This window comes from Sander lucioperca, chromosome 4 (assembly GCF_008315115.2).
Source record: "Sander lucioperca isolate FBNREF2018 chromosome 4, SLUC_FBN_1.2, whole genome shotgun sequence".
NCBI lineage: Eukaryota > Metazoa > Chordata > Actinopteri > Perciformes > Percidae > Sander > Sander lucioperca.
In genome coordinates this window covers 37,188,486-37,205,486 of record NC_050176.1, presented here as the reverse complement: position 1 = coordinate 37,205,486, position 17,001 = coordinate 37,188,486, and the positions used below count along the sequence as shown (strand labels likewise).

General features: G+C 41.0%; 2 protein-coding genes across 3 annotated transcripts; both read left to right on the top strand.

Annotated features, from left to right (window-relative positions):
• The first annotated feature begins 1,568 nt into the window (after positions 1-1,568).
• saraf (store-operated calcium entry-associated regulatory factor) lies at positions 1,569-8,405 on the top strand. Of its 2 annotated transcripts, none has more exons than XM_036000165.1 (7): positions 1,569-1,823; positions 3,308-3,486; positions 5,527-5,708; positions 5,820-6,115; positions 6,466-6,619; positions 6,727-6,824; positions 7,755-8,405. In XM_036000165.1, exons 1-7 carry the CDS (start codon positions 1,757-1,759, stop codon positions 7,778-7,780), a joined length of 1,002 nt encoding a protein of 333 aa, XP_035856058.1. In that variant the 5' UTR covers positions 1,569-1,756; the 3' UTR covers positions 7,781-8,405. The 2 variants fall into 2 exon arrangements, with proteins under 2 accessions (XP_035856058.1, XP_031151250.1); XM_031295390.2 differs by having other exon boundaries at positions 5,527-5,725; positions 5,822-6,115.
• Positions 8,406-9,515: 1,110 nt separating this feature from the next.
• Positions 9,516-10,596, top strand: tmem187 (transmembrane protein 187). Its single transcript, XM_031295394.2, has one exon. The coding sequence runs from the start codon at positions 9,676-9,678 to the stop codon at positions 10,459-10,461; it is 786 nt and encodes a 261-aa protein (XP_031151254.1). The 5' UTR covers positions 9,516-9,675; the 3' UTR covers positions 10,462-10,596.
• Positions 10,597-17,001: the final 6,405 nt, after the last annotated feature.

The following is a 17,001-nucleotide window of genomic DNA, read 5'->3' as shown; positions in this document are numbered from 1 at the left end:
TGAATGTGTGTCCCAGCCCAGGCCAGCATAGGAAAATAACTGACAATGTAAAGATCAAATCTTAAATCCACCAGCCATTTTCATATTATACCAACATTTACAGCATCCTGAGCCTTCTTGGTAAGGTTACTAGGATCAATACAAAAAAAAAAAATCGCAACTTTCACTGTCTCCCGAAACTTCATTGCAACAAACATACATAAGACATCGCAACTTTTATCGCAATTTTTTTTACAAAAGCTCCCGTGAAATCAGGCATTTTGGGCCGCAACAATCTCAAAAAAAAGGCCGCAAAATCCTGGAGGGACTGACATTAGCTTAAGTTTTTATTACATTAGTAAGTTTAATTACTAATGTTAACTAGCATTTTAGTTAACAATAATTAGCCTGTGTCCATGTTTTTCCAACTTTCAGACAGGTTGCTCACGTCACATCTACGTCTTCAAGTAGTTTGAGGCTGCGCAGTAACGCTCAGCCATCACCGGAAAAGTGCTTCTAATATACTTCACTGGTCTCCGTCCAGAGCAATGGAATCTGTTGGTCCATTTATATATGTCTCTGTAGACAGTATATAAGGTTGTTACTACCGCATTGCATTGTTGGATATTAATACCGGCGTAATGTCCAGGATGGGATTAATACTCGTCCGGGTCAACTGAGAGCTGTGTGCGGAATGTGAGGGCCCGTTCATCGCTTGCAGCTTTAATTTCTCATTGTTTCACTCGTTTTTTGACATTTTTTGTAAATAAACAATAAATAGTGTGCTGGTACTACATATATCATTGTGAGTGCTATTTCCCACACATTGCAGACATCATTTAATCTTTTCATTTTTTTGGCATGGGTTCATGGGAGCCTGCCAAAATGTGACTGCACAGAGAGAGAGATATTAATTAGTATTATTAGTATATTAGTATTATTATAATTAATATTTATAGTCAGTGAGAGAGAGAGAGAAAGAGATGTTAATTAGTATTATTAGTATATTAGTATTATTATTATAATAATATTTACAGTCAATGAGAGAGAATCATAATATTTACAGTCAATGAGAAAGAGAGAGATTAATTAGTATTAGTATATTATTATTATTATTATTATTATAATTAATATGTACAGTCAATGAGAGAGAAAGAGAGAGAGAGATAATTAGTATTAGTATATTAGTATTATAATTAATATTTACAGTCAATGAGAGAGAGAGAAAGAGAGAGATGTTAATTAGTATTATTAGTATATTAGTATTATTATTATTATAATAATAATTAATATTTACAGTCAATGAGAGAGAGAGAGATGGGGGGGGGGGGGGGGGGGGATGCTTACTGAGTTTCCTCTTAGCGAAATGCTCTGAGCACTTCCAAACCCCAGGAAACCAAGTGTGAATAGAACACACGAACACGAACACACACATATACACACACACACACACACACACACGAACACACACACACACACACACACACACACACACACACACACACACACACACACACACACACACAGTCCCGCTTTATTAGAGAGATACATTCAAAGATTCAAAGCCGTGTAGCAGTCGTGCTCGGCCCCCATTGGTTGCGACAGCAAAAACAGTTGACGCAACACGGAAGTTACTGTTTCTTGTGGAGGGAGGTGTCGGGAGCATAGACGGTAAAAGAAAGAGGTGTACGGTAATATTAATGTAATGCAGAGTGACCGTTTCCATTTTAATAATAACTTGAATTAGTTGTGGAGAGGAACATTACACAGCAAGGAAATGAAACGGTATATTACAGTTGTGTTGCAGTTTTTCTTGGCGGGGCACATCAATAGTTGGGATGATGGTAAGTATGCTTCCGTCCTTTGACCTGTTTCAGTAGCCATAGATATACAGTCAGACAGTCAGTATATACATCTATGTTTCAGTAGCAAAGTAACGTTAACAACAACAGACAATCAGTAACCATGTAGCGACAACCAAACAGACAAAACACCACGACTTCCGACAGCTTTCCAACTTACTAGCTAAATTTAAAAGAAAGTAAAATTAAACTATGTCAGTTAAAGAGTTTATAGACTGTCTGAAATACACACCGGGTACATTATGTTCAATTCTAACATTCGTTTTAACGGAACATAGTAAGAACATGCTAACGTTAGGCGTAAAGTTACCGAACCTGCAAAGAAAATCCACGACACAAGTTGCTCTTCTAGATATGTACGGTAGTCTCAGTTGGAAGGCATTACCGTTAGCTAGTGTTATAGAAATGTCCGTATCAGTGACACTCATGCTCCTGTAAGAGTGGAGTAACGTTAATTCCTGTTATTTCTTGCTAGTTAAACTCACAATTTTATCTAACGTCACCAGTGTCAATATTTCACATCACGGAAGTTACATTTTGCTAAGTGCGTCACAGGTAAATAGCATAATTACTACTACTTCTAATAATAATCGGAAGTTGCGAATCGGATGCCTACTTCAGCGTCGTTACTTATTATATATTATTCGTTTAATTGTATCTCTTCAATAGCTTATCAAATCCATCTGGCCGTTCACTGCAATTATTCTGTATTTTGTGGATGTCGATTTAATGACAGTGTGTAAAGACAAATAATACAACAGCTAGAACAGTCTGTTGAGTTCAGAAAATTACATCACTTTACTCTAATGCAGCCTTCAACACCAGGGAAAGACCACACTAAAGTCTCATATCACAATATCGATATAATATCAATATATTGCCCAGCCCTAACTGTAACTTATATTCGCGTCCTTCTTTTCCTTCTGGTTATGTTGTTGTTGTTTATGGTCCCCAAAGGGGAAATTCTTATTCACAACACTGTACGTTATGGACAGCAGGCTTACAGAAACCCGGAAGTACAGAATGAATGACACAAAATAACAAAAACAGATATACACAAAGTGGCACTGAGCTCTCTTGCAGCTCAGGGACCTGCACCTTCGTCAAGAGGGCAGAATGTTGAAATGGCGGTTGGGTGGGTGGGTGTGTGTTTTCCTGTGCGTGATTATGTATAATATTTTTCATTCTTTACCTGAAAAGCTGCACGAAACTCGCAGGATGAAAACAAAACAATAATTCTATAATGTATTGTCTCCTACTGGGAAAGGTATGTTAAAAAAGATGTAGAAATGTTCTGTTGTTGTGCTATTTAGCACCAGTACAGCCTTCAAAAAACATTACTCAAAATTACTAAAAAATACAAAAAAACTCCATTCTCTGGAAAACCTGTTGCTTCCAGAGTAATTGCCTTTTTTTTTAGCATGGAGCATGTTTGTGAAGGGACTTTTCTCCTCTCCCCACTGCAGGCAGCGTGATGCTGCGGGACGTCCAGGTGTTGACTCTCTACAAGGGTCGCTACACCACGGCGAGGCGCTCCAGCCCAGTGCCTCAGCTCCAATGTGTTGGAGGCTCTGCGGGATGCCAGGCCTTCGTCCCAGAGGTGATCCAGTGTCAGAACAAAGGCTGGGATGGAGTGGATGTACAGGTGAGGAGGGAGGCTCTGGTGGGCAGCTAATACAGAGAGATAAAGTGTATGGAATATGACATTTGCTCAGAAGTAAGGGCTGAAACAATTGATTAATCTGAAGATTGTTTTCTCGCCTAATCATTTGGTTCAAAATGTAACAAAATAGTCTGTGGTGTGGTTACGTTGAGCGCGGTTTATATGACAGAGTTAGCATTTCAGCGTGCCAGGATGCTTACATTCACATGATAGGTATCAAATGAAGTAGGCAAAAAAAAGTTATAAAAAAAGTACTCTATTGGCATTGGCATGACTTTAGGGGACCTGGTATCATAATTTTTTTAAACGATGGATTGAGGTGGATAGTGGTAAATCCTCCATCCACCACGACAGAAACTTGGCCTACAATTCCCAGTAGCAGCACCTGCAGCTTTATCGTGCATGTCATCCAGAGCCTGACTGATAATCTGCCATGCTGATATATGGGCCAATATGTAAGGGATAATGTAGAGCGAGCCGGTTATTATTGCAAATTAGAACCCTGACAGGGTGATGCAGGACCCCGACACGAAGCGGAGGCAGTCCTTGAACATATTTTTGACTTTCTAAACTCTCAAAAATTAATATTGGCATCAGCCTTAAACATTTAGGATCCATTAGGCTATAACTCCAACAAACACAATAGGCTGTATTTGCTGATGGGAATGATCTTGCCCTTGTTGCCATACAAGTCATTTCTATTGGTCAGGACACCTGCAAAGTGAGTGGGGGTCATTGCATCAATCATGGCAGACTCTTTTATTTTCCCCAGTGCCAGAAGGTGTGACTGACTATAAAATGAGGTATACTTTTAATATAACTCATATAGGATAATAAATTCATTGATTTTGGAAACAAAGAGTTGTATACCACTAGAGATGCACCGATTGACCGGCTGGTGACCGGAATTGGCCGATTTTCACGTGATCGGTCATGACCGGCGACCGGGCCGGTCAGTCTGACATATGCTGATTTTATGCCGGTCAAATGCTGTACGTAAATAAATAACATTGTAAAGGCTACCATACACAATGCATAGGAATTATATATAGGCTAGCAAATAATAACAATAAACCCACTATTAATTACATTATCTTAATGCAGTGTAACTACTGTAGCATGTAAATAATGCACATAAAATACAAACATGAGCAAGGGCGTTCAACAGTCGCCATTCTATCGAATCAACAGCCACGTGCAACCTAGCTAGCAGGTGAAGAACACAAACAACGAAATCACCAGCTAACAATGAACTGACAACATAAGTTATACGACTTACAGTTCTCAAGGACGCACACACACACACACACATGCGATCTCCACTGGCTAGTTATCCTCCGGACAGGGGCAGTCTCTTTTTTTCTTTCTCTCCCTTTTCCGCCGAGTGGCGTGCGTGCCCGTTCGCGGTGTGAAGCGCGTGTTCGCACTATTCTCCGACAAGGACTCTTAACAATCACTGCTTATAGACGGCCTTTTGACAAATATCTTTATACTGCAAGGCTATATTTATTTTATTTTTTATTTGATATTTATATATTATTGTATTGCCATTACCTGTTTTCCCTGTTTTCATACAGAAGTTTAATTTGCTAAATATATCACATTTTTTTAATTGGATATTGGATGTGAAAGGAAGGAAATGGTTCCTCCATAACATTGCACTTTAGATGTGTGTGAATTTCCCACACCAGGAGTAATTTATATAGTATATCGATTATCTGTTTAAAAATGTTCTATGCAAAATGTAAAATGTTCTATTAAAGAAAAGATAGAAAATAAATATTTGTGCGTGCTGTAAAGTGGTTAGAAAAAATTAGATCGGAATCGGCTAGAATCGGTAGGTCAGACTCAATGAAAAATCAGAAATCAGAATCAGCCTAGAAAATTGTTATCGGTGCATCTCTATGTACCACAGAGAAAAAAAGAAGCAAGTATGTTTGTGTAATTGTGTGAAGAACCTTATCCTTGGTGTGTTTTGAATATGAGAATAAGGTTTTGAATGATGTGGTCACCCCTTCACAGTGGGAGTGTAAGACTGATATGGACACTGCCTACCGATTTGGTCGCATTGAGGTGAGCTGTGAGGGCTACAGTCACCCTGCTGATGCCTTCATACTAAAGGGCTCCTGTGGGCTGGAGTACACACTGGAACTGACCACAGAGGGCCAGAGGACGAAACAAGGCAGCAGGGGTTCCGACAGTGGATTCAAGGGATCTGGAGGTAGGAGGATAGAGTTGTAAAATTGATGAGGCTTCATCTTCACAGAAGGACTACGTAGATATTAAGAGAGATTATTTTTCGGTTTCTTTGTCTCAGGTCTCGGGGGCTTTGCCTCCAGCTTCTTCAGCGGTTTCTCTGGAAACAAGCATCAACGTCACCAGGACAGCCAGCATAGCCACCAGAGCTCATACCCCTCAGGCAGCGAGGACTCAGGAGGCCTGCTGGTGGTCGCTGTGCTTCTGGTCTTAGCCTACGGCGTCTACAAGCTGTTCCTCAGCGGGAACACAGCCCAGTCGAGGCAGGACAGCGGACAGGCTGGTTACCCCAGAGATAATCACTATGGCTCGACCGCAGGACCACCACCCCCAGGATTTAAACCTGACTTCACAGGTAGCTGATGCAGAACGATTAAGCATGGATAGAGTAACAATAGACGGTCTGGTTTGGACTGCAGATTCACTTCCTTAAAGAAATACATCACCTTTTGTTATGAAGGATGTGCCCGATTGCTAAATAAGCACTGTAGTATTTTTCAATTTCAATTCAATTTTATTTATAGTATCAAATCATAACAAGAGTTATCTCGAGACACTTTACAGATAGAGTAGGTCTAGACCACACTCTATAATTTTATGAAGCCCCAACAATTCAAGTAGTTCCTCCAAGAGCAAGTAGTATGAAATAAGATTAAAAAAAAGTACCTTGCTGAAATCTTAAATCTGTTCTTGTTTTGTGTTAAGGCAGTTCTGGTGTAAACCCAGGCTACGGTTTCCACAGTGACTACACTCACGGACAACAGTACCCACGAGGCCAAGTTCCTCCTGGCACAGGCGGAGGCTTCTGGACCGGCATGGGAACAGGAGGGGTGCTGGGATATCTCTTTGGCCGTCAGAGGTCAGTAAAGAGATAAAAATAGAGACTACACGCCTTGTATTGTAGAAGCCAAAATTCTTCCACTACCACTACATTCTGGACATTTGTGCTGTATGTTTGCCTTGCAGAAGCCAGCCCTACAACTATAACCAATCGGCTTACACTGACAGCAGACATCCTCCTGCTGGAGGCTTCACCTCTTCCTCTGGGACACGCACTGCTTCAGGTAGAAGGACTGCATGTTAGCTAACAGAGCCACATGCAGTTTGCACATATCGTCAACCTTTTACCACCTCTGATATAAAGATGTTGATGAAAAATGCCATAGAAATAGAATGAGAGTAGAGCAGACATTCTCATTCAAATCAATATAGCAGGATGGTCAAAGCGGCGGACATTTTTATGCGTCTATTGCAAAGAACTGTGATCGTTGTAGTTGGCTAACTCATTCTATTTCTTTGGTCAATGCACAATGGTGCTCAGCACGAGCACCATTTTTCTTTTTAACTAGTCAAATGACCACTGCAAACAGTTCAGTGTCCATTCCACTCTCATTCTATTTCTATGAGAATGCCGTACTGGTTTAGCTGCTCCTGAACCGACTTCTGCCTGAACACCTGACATAGTAATTGTTCTGCTCATCGTATTTTCACTATTCCATGCGAATAGAGCTTTATTTCATGCAAATAGGGCTTTAATCCATGAGAATAGGGCTTTTGCGTCAACAAAATGCGTAGAGAATACTGCTTTCATTATTTCATTAGCATTCACCCGTACGTACATCCATCCATCCATCCATCCATCCATCCATCTTTGTCCGCTTAGCCGGGGTCGGGTCGCGGGGGCAGCGTAAATACGTGCATGACAGCATTATATCATCAGGACATTTAATTGGTTACTTAAAGAAAAGACTACCTCACTGATGATAAGAATACCACCCACATTACTACATTTCTATCTCCAAGTGTTTCAAACCAAGGAGGAAATAAAAGCAAATTAGATCCATATCTAGTAGTTTATAATTACGAGGTAATGCCTTCAATTTGGTTTTCTTTGGTGAATGCAGTGTGTTCACAATTATTGTCTCAACAGTTCACCAACATCCCAAAGACATGCTTGTAGGTACAGCTGGCTGACTACCATCTTTGTTTGTCAGGTTTTGGAGGAACCAAGAGAAGATAGAAGCTGTGGAGGTGGACAGATGATGGATGGCACTGAGAGGAATAAAAGACAAGCTCAGTGTTGGCTGGGGGAAAGTCAAACATGATGAAAGCACCATGAGAAGACACTCTCTTCATGCAGAGATGAACTTGTCCAACAACATAGTAACATTTTACTTAGTTATATCTTCCTCTGGAGAGGTCACTATAATGTTAGCTACTGACAGGAAACACTATTTTTCTATGAATGCCTGGTTTGAGCTTCAGTGTTATTTGAAAGAGCATGGCATTACTTGTATGTGGTTTGAGAAGATGATCTTGCAGTTCACTGATTTGACCAGCATTCGGTAGGCAAGATGGCATATTTCAATAGGAATCCACTTTTTAATTTATACATTTTATTCATGTGGTCCTGTTGAGGAAATAGCCATCTAGGGTTTCTCTGTTTTTGTAGGATCTCGACGTTCTCATGTGAATGAGTGTGTTCTGCCTCAAATACAATGAGATATCAATGGAAACTGTAGCACCTTTGCATTCACATAAAACAAAAGGCAGAGAAAATATTATGCACACAACGGAGGCAAGAATCATGAAAAAAAATTATTAGAAGTGCTAAATCAGTAAAGGCTCATAGGAAGAAAAGAAAATTGTACATTCATTATATGCTATTATATGCTACCCCTCATACCCTTGCTTCCCTTATCATTTAATTAAGGTTAAAATGTGTTTAAAGCTTTGAAGTGTTTTATTAATAGGGCATATTTTGCTCGATGGTGTTTTTTGCCTCCAACGTTGCCTTCCAGGCAGCTAACCCTAACCTTAACCCTAAACATAACCATTGCCGCGCTGCCTGGGAGGAGACGTTGGGGGCAAAAAACACCAAAGACCGCATATTTTGAGCACGTGTGATATTTTGGTAACTAGCTAATAAAAAGAGAAACCAAAAAGAGTCTTTTTTTTCTCTTCTTCCCAAAAGTAAAAACAAATTGTACGTGACAGTTTTTTGGCTTTCAATAGATATCAGTGAGAGCAGAATAAAGAGCAGCTCTGTCTGCCACCCTATGCTGTCCACAAACTAAAGCATATCAGCTACAGTCTTTATAGAGTGTGTATTGTGACCAAAGCTGGTTCTTCCTGTTGTCTGAAGGCTAAATCTTCATAACACAGGTGCAGTCTCTTAACATTTTTCTCTTAACTCAGCAAGTTTCCTTCTTCGTGAATGTTCCTTGGTCACACCCTCTTCGTCCCTCTGCCACCTGTGTTTGCGTCATCTTTGATTTTTATCCTGCTTCATATTTTACAACCCTTTTTTTGTTTCAGTCCTTCCTTCTGTCTCAAATTTTCCTTATGTGGCCAGACCGTATCTGACAAAACCGTGTGTGTGTGTGTGTGTGTGTGTGTGTGTGTGTGTGTGTGTGTGTGTGTGTGTGTGTGTGTGTGTGTGTGTGTGTGTGTGTGTGTGTGTGTGTGTGTGTGTGTGCTTGTTTAACTATATTCGTGGGGTCCAAAAAACGGGAATAGAGTATACTTGTGGGGTCCGGACAGCTTTGTGGGGCCAAAATGCTGGACCCCACAAGTTTAAAGGGCTGTTTGAGGGTTAAGACTTGGTTTTAGGGTTAGAATTAGGTTTTGGTAAGGGTTAAGGTTAGGCATTTAGTTGTGATGGTTAAGGTTAGGGTAAGGTGCTACGGAATGCATTATGTCAATGACGGGTCCCCACAAAGATAGTGAAACGCACTCTGTGTGTGTTTAGGGCGAGCACCCAATCCAAACTCCATTTTAAATCATGTGGTGCTAAAACCTGGAAAAACAACAGCAGTTCGGACTTTTGACCAGAGTCTCTGTAGAAACTATCCCTGCGTTTGTAGGTCATTGCACAATAGCTTTACTTTGGAATATGTTCAATAATAATCTGTAATGAAGTCGGCTCTGCTTCACGTATTGGTGCCTTTTGTGGTCTGTGTCGCCTTGGCGAACACCAGCCTGTTCGACGAAGTTGAGGTGGACTTGTCTTCTGACCATTATGCAGAGAAAATGGTTGATTCTCTGCCCGGTTTCTTGGCGATGCCCTGTAACTGTCTGGTTAACCTGGCTTATATCTACATGGGACTGTACTGGCTTTTGTGGCACAGAGGCGTCCAAGAAACGTACCAGAGCCGGTACATGAGAGAGGTGTTCGCCTTCATGGCTGTGTTGTACGGACCTGTGCAGTGGACACGCCTGGCGCTGCTACGGCGCGCTCCCGCCGTACTCGACCAGTGGTTCACCCTACCGATTTTTGCGTGGGTTCCTGTGTGGATCAGCTTCATAGAACGCGTGCCAGAGAAGTGGCGCGCGATGCACGCGGCAGCGCATGAACTGTTGTCCATTCTCAGCTACGGCCTGGCGCTGGCGCACGAGCGGGGTTTCGAGTTGGCGCTGGGCTGTCACGTCGTCATCGCGATGTTCAAGGGAGTTCGCGTGCAGCTGGCGCACGGGGACGGTCGCACGCGGGGATATCTGCTGCTGGCGGTGCTGTCATGTGCGGGGTTCGTGGTGCTAAAGCTGCTGGATCACTGGCTCGCTCGGTACCGGCTCTTTCAGCGGCTCACCGGACACTTCTGGTCCAAAGTGTGCGACGTGCTGCAGTTCCACTTCAGCTTCTGTTTCCTGACCACACTGACACAGAGGGCACAGGGAAAGACTGCAGCACAGCAGGAGTGAGAAACAACCAGAGGAGCCCTGATGAAGAGGAAGAAAAGTCGAGAGACATTTTACTTTAATTTCAAATACAGAATGTTGTTTTGACTATTCAAGCCTGGCAGATGTTGTAGCAGTTTAGTGGGCTATTATAGCATACCACCAGGGATTAAATTGGGATTTGTTATGTGCGGGGGTGCTCTCCCTAGGGGGGTCCGGGGGTATGCCCCTCCGGGAATTTTTTTTTTGAAAAATAAACCATTAAATGGCACTTTCTGGAGAGTTTTGTGCAAAGAAATGGAGAGATCGAGTCTTACATGATATGTGCAAAACTGCAAGGTTAAGAGCCTATACTTTGCATTGTTGTAGTATCAACAGGTATTAGGGCATTTAGCATTTACATTACTTGATTAGTTAATCAGTCATCACTTGATTACATATTGTATTGTATTGTTCTCATCTCATCTCCGCGGAGACAAAATAGACATGCCATTTCAAAAATCTTTCATTTATTGTCAGAAATATGTTTTCAAAAGCATCACTTTCATCAAATTGTATGTGACATATTTCCTGTAGGCAACTGACAGCAAGCAGGCACTTCCGGACACAAACGAGCAGCCCCGGCAAAATTTAACCATTGCATACCACCAACTAATTCTCCATCGGGTTGGATTTGATACGCACACCCTTGTCCAAATAATGACATAGCAATATAGCAAAATAAAAAACAGAATAACAAATTCAATCCAACATGGGACACAGACACATGAAGAGAAAAGTATAAAATAAACAGGAAAAACTAATGAACAAAGAGTTTTACATACAACTGAGGAACAGGATAAAAACACTAAAAGTTCAAATGAGTTACTTCCAAAGTAGTCCTTGCAGCCCCAAATCAAGAAACACAGAACACTGAGTCTATACAGTACAAACGTTAATCAAAGATCATAGATACTAAGTAATAGTTAGATGTTACTCAATATGCAAATATATTAAAATATGAAATACATTCACCCATATCTCCTCTTTCCATTTTCTATATAAAAATGTTTTTGCACTTACAAGATTCAGAGTATTTGACATCAACTGGTAGCACTTCCAAATATTGGGCCCCCACACACTGAAAGGATTTTAAATATTTTTTTGACTCTGCCTCATTTGTCTTTACACTCAAACCCTTGTAAATATTCTGGTGCCTGGCCATTTAGGCATTTATAAATGTAATCATAAACCATGATTAAGAATGTTTTATATTTAAATTAGTTGTTTTTTTTGTAATCAATGTATTAAGACTTATTTTGTCCAATCTTACAAATTGTACAAACATGACTGCTGTTGCTTAGAAAGACCATATTGATAGGGAGTACATGCTACTGGTAAACCCACATCTCATCTGCTGCATCTGAGTTTGAATTTGTGCCTATTTATAAAAAGGGACTTTCACATTCACTGTAGCAGATGCTGCTCATGTCATGTACTAAATGTTTTGATGTTTCTGTGAATCTCACGTGACAGAGCACAGAGATGGAGCATGTTCACATTTTTCAGGTGTGAAGAACCATTTGACGTGTGTAAAATTCACACATTTGTTTTTTGGACAAAAAAAAGAATAATCCTTCCATTGCTTTAGTGCCCTATTTTTTTGAGTCACAATGTCAAAAATCTGAGATTTCCACAGATTTCCTTTAAGTAGAGGGTCATCCATGACCCACTTCACCATGATGGTGTTATGGCTGTGACTAAGACCCAGAACACAGAGGAACACAACGCGAATACAATGAGGAAGGTTTTAGTGTCTTTAATTAATGATCACAAAAGAAATCAACGAAGGAAGGTCAGCTTGCAGCGCTGGCGATGAGGTCAGGATTGCAGCGGACGAAGAAGGATGTCGTGTGTCCGAAAGCTCACAGGGATCCGGGCAGAGGGTGGCACGGCTGAGAGGCAAGAGGCTTGTGAACAGCGGCGAAAGGCGAACAGGTGTAGATGTAGTCTGAAGCAAGAGCAGAGGAAACAGATCAGTACTGAGCTCGAGGAACAACAGCACAGGCAAAAAACACTCACTAGAATTACTACGAGGTATAGCAGAGAGCCAAGTTACCACTATGGTAAACGAAACGATCTGGCGCCGAATGCCGCTTCCAACGGGGTTAAAAGCTGCAGCCGTAATTAAGAGAATCTGTTATGGAACGCCAAAAGGGTCACATTTCGTCACAATTCGCACGGCGTTTTGAACGACGTTTGTGGCGCCACCTGGCGTTTATTAAACGCCACTACACGTCTAATAAACGCCACCTGCCGTTTATTAAACGCCACCACGCGTGTGACGTCACCAGGCGTTTAATAAACGCCACCAGATGCTTATTAGACACCTGGTGGCGTTTTGATAATCAACTCCGCCCTGTGGCTTTCACAGCCAATAGATTTGAACTCTAATCACCCAATCAGTAAAGAAGGAGGTCAGGCAACACTAATCAAGCATAGATCTCCTTTGCAGCTTGTTTGAGTAGCCCAAAGAAATGCACAACTTTGTAGTATGTTAGTTTTGTATTGCCAGACATCAGTAGGCAAATGCTGGTAAAATATGCAAGTGGCTGGTAGATTTGCTACACTCACCAGCCAAAAAAACAATGGTACTCTATTAAGTGGCTGGTGAAATGTGAACATTGACATGCCATTTGGCTGGTGGACGAAAAAGTTAAATTTGGACCCTGGTTGTAGTATGAAACCATCTATTGTGTCACTAACTGTGAATAGCTGTTAGCGTTAGTTAGCACAATTTCCATTAGCATTGCTTTTGTAGCCTACTGGTAGCTTTGCATGTGAAATAATTGAGACAAACTACCGATAATTCGCCGTGAAATAGTGGATGGACCTGCTTGCTCAGATAATGTATTTGATTCAGGAGACGGACATTTGTGACTGTGAAAGAGAGAGGATCGGGGAAGCTCCTTGGGACCACACAGAGCGATTTTCCATCCTGCTGGTGTGATGTAGACTGTCGCTGCTGTTTTCTGTTCTGGTGATCTTCCTGCTGTGGTTTCTCCGGTGCTCTGCCTGCTGCCATCACCAAGTTCGCCTTTTTCATATATCCCCTTGGCTAGGATTCGTGAGTACTATATTGCACGTGCATTTTATTGTATTGGTTGTGTAAACAAGTGAAACGGCCGTCACAGTTTTAGGCCTCCTCGCTGCAACAGGGTTTTTTTGTTTGTATTTTGATTGCTGAGTATGAATGTGTGAGTGTGGGCCCACAGATAACTATTCAGGTTTACATGTCAAAAGGATTTATGCATTTATTTTATTGAAACCTAAGCAGAGGTAACAATAGCATACTCTGAAAGCTATATTGAGGCAACATATTTAGTGTGTCATAAAAAAGAGGGAGTTATTTATACTGGCCTCACTTGTGTTTATTTTTCTAATACACCATAAATGTGTTTTCATATTATTTTTGTACTTTAACTAAATAAATTCCCTTATCTAAAATGTGTGACTTAAGTTAAGAAAAAGGTGTGCTTGACACTCTAGTCTTTGTGTGCACTGCAGTCTCCACATTGGGTTGTAACACGAGCAGCAGATGCGCTACCAGCTGTTTACACGAATCAGCAGTAAAAGAAAATCAAAGAATGAAAACTTCTAGCCGAGCATTGTTTGAATTATGAACGATATAATGGAAAGTTGCCCGCACAGCGCCAAATGTTAGACAGTGTATCGACTGCACGGCAGTGACAGGATCAAAGAAAACAAACGCAGATAATTTTTCCTCATGTATGCTCATTTATCTTTGTTTCAAAATCAGCCAGTCACAGGTACTCTGGGGCACAGGGATCTGTCCTCCACCATATACTCCATACAGACAGAAACTTACAAGAGAACAGGGATTTCTCTATTTTCTAAGTTTGAGTGGATGGAATGACAGATATCTTCTGTTGCTTGTACGGAAGTGAACTTTGAATGTCTGTCACTTCCACTAATGTCATCTTCTCTCTCTGTACCCTAGTGACTCCCCTCATCCGCTCCATCTACAACTTCCTGTAAGGGAGATCACATTCTCCGAAACAGTGCTGATCCAGTTCCACTTTTCCCGAGGAGGCTGCGGTGTCATCCATTGTTTTGAAAGGTGTCACTTGACTGTCAACTCTCCATCGCAGCCCTGCATGGCAGTCAAGAAAAGAACCTCCTGAACCATTCCTGTTTAACTCACCTCCACTGGACCTTGCATATTGTTTTCCATCTCAACATCAAACATATTGAACGATACTCTAAAATTTATATATAAATCGCCCAGTCCTACGTCAGCCCAAACTTACTTTTCCTGACACGTTTAACATTAACTTGTACATAATTCATCCCCATACACTGGAGTATATCATGAGTACAGATGCCCATCAATACACTGTTGCAGGATAGGTGAATGACACCAACATATGGCACTTGAAGAAAAACTAATGTCCAGTATGTGATAACAGGACATGCTAGTCATCAATTATCAACAGTGTAGCAAGTTGTTCGTTAAGGGCTAACAGCTGGTTAACATTACGACAAAAACTATTTGTTCCGCGTATTCTCTTGTGTGTATCGCGTATCCGTCTCCTCTAGCTGTTGTGGTTGATATGACGTAGGTCCTCTAGCTTTGACCAGACGCAAAAATGGTGACAGCAAAGCACTGTGATGTCACGTGGTCCTTATAAATATATACCAGAAACTATGCACAAAGGACTACTTCACCTGTTGCTGAATTTTTGATGTTATTTAATAAATCTCATTTTTATGTCATGCTTTTGTGTTTGTCAGTACATTTTTCAGCTTAATATTTTTAGTAATGCATGGAATAAAAATAAATTAAAATGCTTAATGATTTATTATTATAACTTAATGTCCAATTGAGTCAAGATCATAAACCATAGTATTTGAATGTGTTGAGGGATCTGACACCTACTGTTCCTGTGTCAAGGTAAGTCTCCTGAAAGGTCAAATGAAGTATGAGACACGTATGTTTAATTTAGTTGCTTTAGATAGAGCGCTGGTGGGTGTTTTTTGCATAAAGATATGAAAGTAGAGGAAATAATATATATTATATATAATAATATATATATATAGTGACCTATTCTGCCATTATAATTTTAATTTAGTTTTTATTGAGATATAACTGTATGCAAGACAGCTGTGACTGTCTAAGATTGTACCAAACTAGCATTCTTTTGTAGTAAATAAGTAAACTTATTTAGGTTTGCTTGTTGCATGCACTTTACAGAAACTATTAATCCTTTTTGTCAAGATTTTCAGAGTTGTCAGATTTTCTGGTAAGCTACCCTTTGGTTCCTAGTAGTTGAATTAAGAGTACAGTATTTTTGAAAATCTGCTTACTCTTCATGTTAACCCCTCTCTTGGTCTTGTAGTAATAGACCTGTATTTGCAGCAATTAAATATCACCATATTTGAAACCCTTTTAACAATAGACCCAGATAAAATGTACAATAAAAGGCAGATGTGATGCCATTAGGTTCTTAGTGTGACAGCGCTTATTAAATTTAAGCAGGTAATAATGAAAATAGCTCCTCACCACTTTTTATTACATTTTTGGGAGGATGATTTGGATTGATTAATTAAATAAAGTATGAGCACCAAGTGCCTACTGATGTCTGGCAATACAAAACTAACATACTACAAAGTTGTGCATTTCTTTGGGCTACTCAAACAAGCTGCAAAGGAGATCTATGCTTGATTAGTGTTGCCTGACCTCCTTCTTTACTGATTGGGTGATTAGAGTTCAAATCTATTGGCTGTGAAAGCCACAGGGCGGAGTTGATTATCAAAACGCCACCAGGTGTCTAATAAGCATCTGGTGGCGTTTATTAAACGCCTGGTGACGTCACACGCGTGGTGGCGTTTAATAAACGGCAGGTGGCGTTTATTAGACGTGTAGTGGCGTTTAATAAACGCCAGGTGGCGCCACAAACGTCGTTCAAAACACCGTGCGAATTGTGACGAAATGTGACCCTTTTGGCGTTCCAAAACGCCGTGCGAATTGTGACGAAATGTGACCCTTTTGGCGTTCCATAATCTGTCACAGCTGAGCGGCGGTGATGAAGAATAGCCAGCAGCCGTGCAGGTAGGTCGCTCGCCCGGCCACGCCCCTTGACCTAGATTCCGCTCCTCCGGCAGACAGACACACAAAGAGGGAAAAAAGGGGAGAGAGGGAAAACAGACAAAAACAAACACCCCCAGGACAGCTGTCCATGACAGATGGCTTTCCTCAACAGCATAATAAGTGATTAAACCACTTCCTTACATTGTTAAATAGAGTCAGGGACATTTCCAAGCAGACACAACAGTGGATTTGCTGACACCATTTGAATGAATGTGTGTGTGAATGGGATGAATGGTGACCGTGGTGTAAAACGCTTTGAGTAGTCGTTAAGACTAGAAAAACGCTATATAGATGCAGTCTATTTATATCTTTTGCAGATCATACACACACACACACACACACACACACACACACACACACACACACACACACACACACACATACCCCAGGGTCTCATCCCACACATCATTATC

Bases quoted from the DNA above. Each gene is read 5' to 3' on its own strand.
- saraf (XM_031295390.2), top strand. From the start codon at position 1,757: ATGAAACGGTATATTACAGTTGTGTTGCAGTTTTTCTTGGCGGGGCAC. The intron at 3,487-5,526 runs GTGAGGAGGGAG...ACCCCTTCACAG, and splicing joins GGGATGGAGTGGATGTACAG to TGGGAGTGTAAGACTGATAT. The intron at 6,116-6,465 runs GTAGCTGATGCA...TTTTGTGTTAAG, and splicing joins ATTTAAACCTGACTTCACAG to GCAGTTCTGGTGTAAACCCA.
- tmem187 (XM_031295394.2), top strand. From the start codon at position 9,676: ATGAAGTCGGCTCTGCTTCACGTATTGGTGCCTTTTGTGGTCTGTGTC.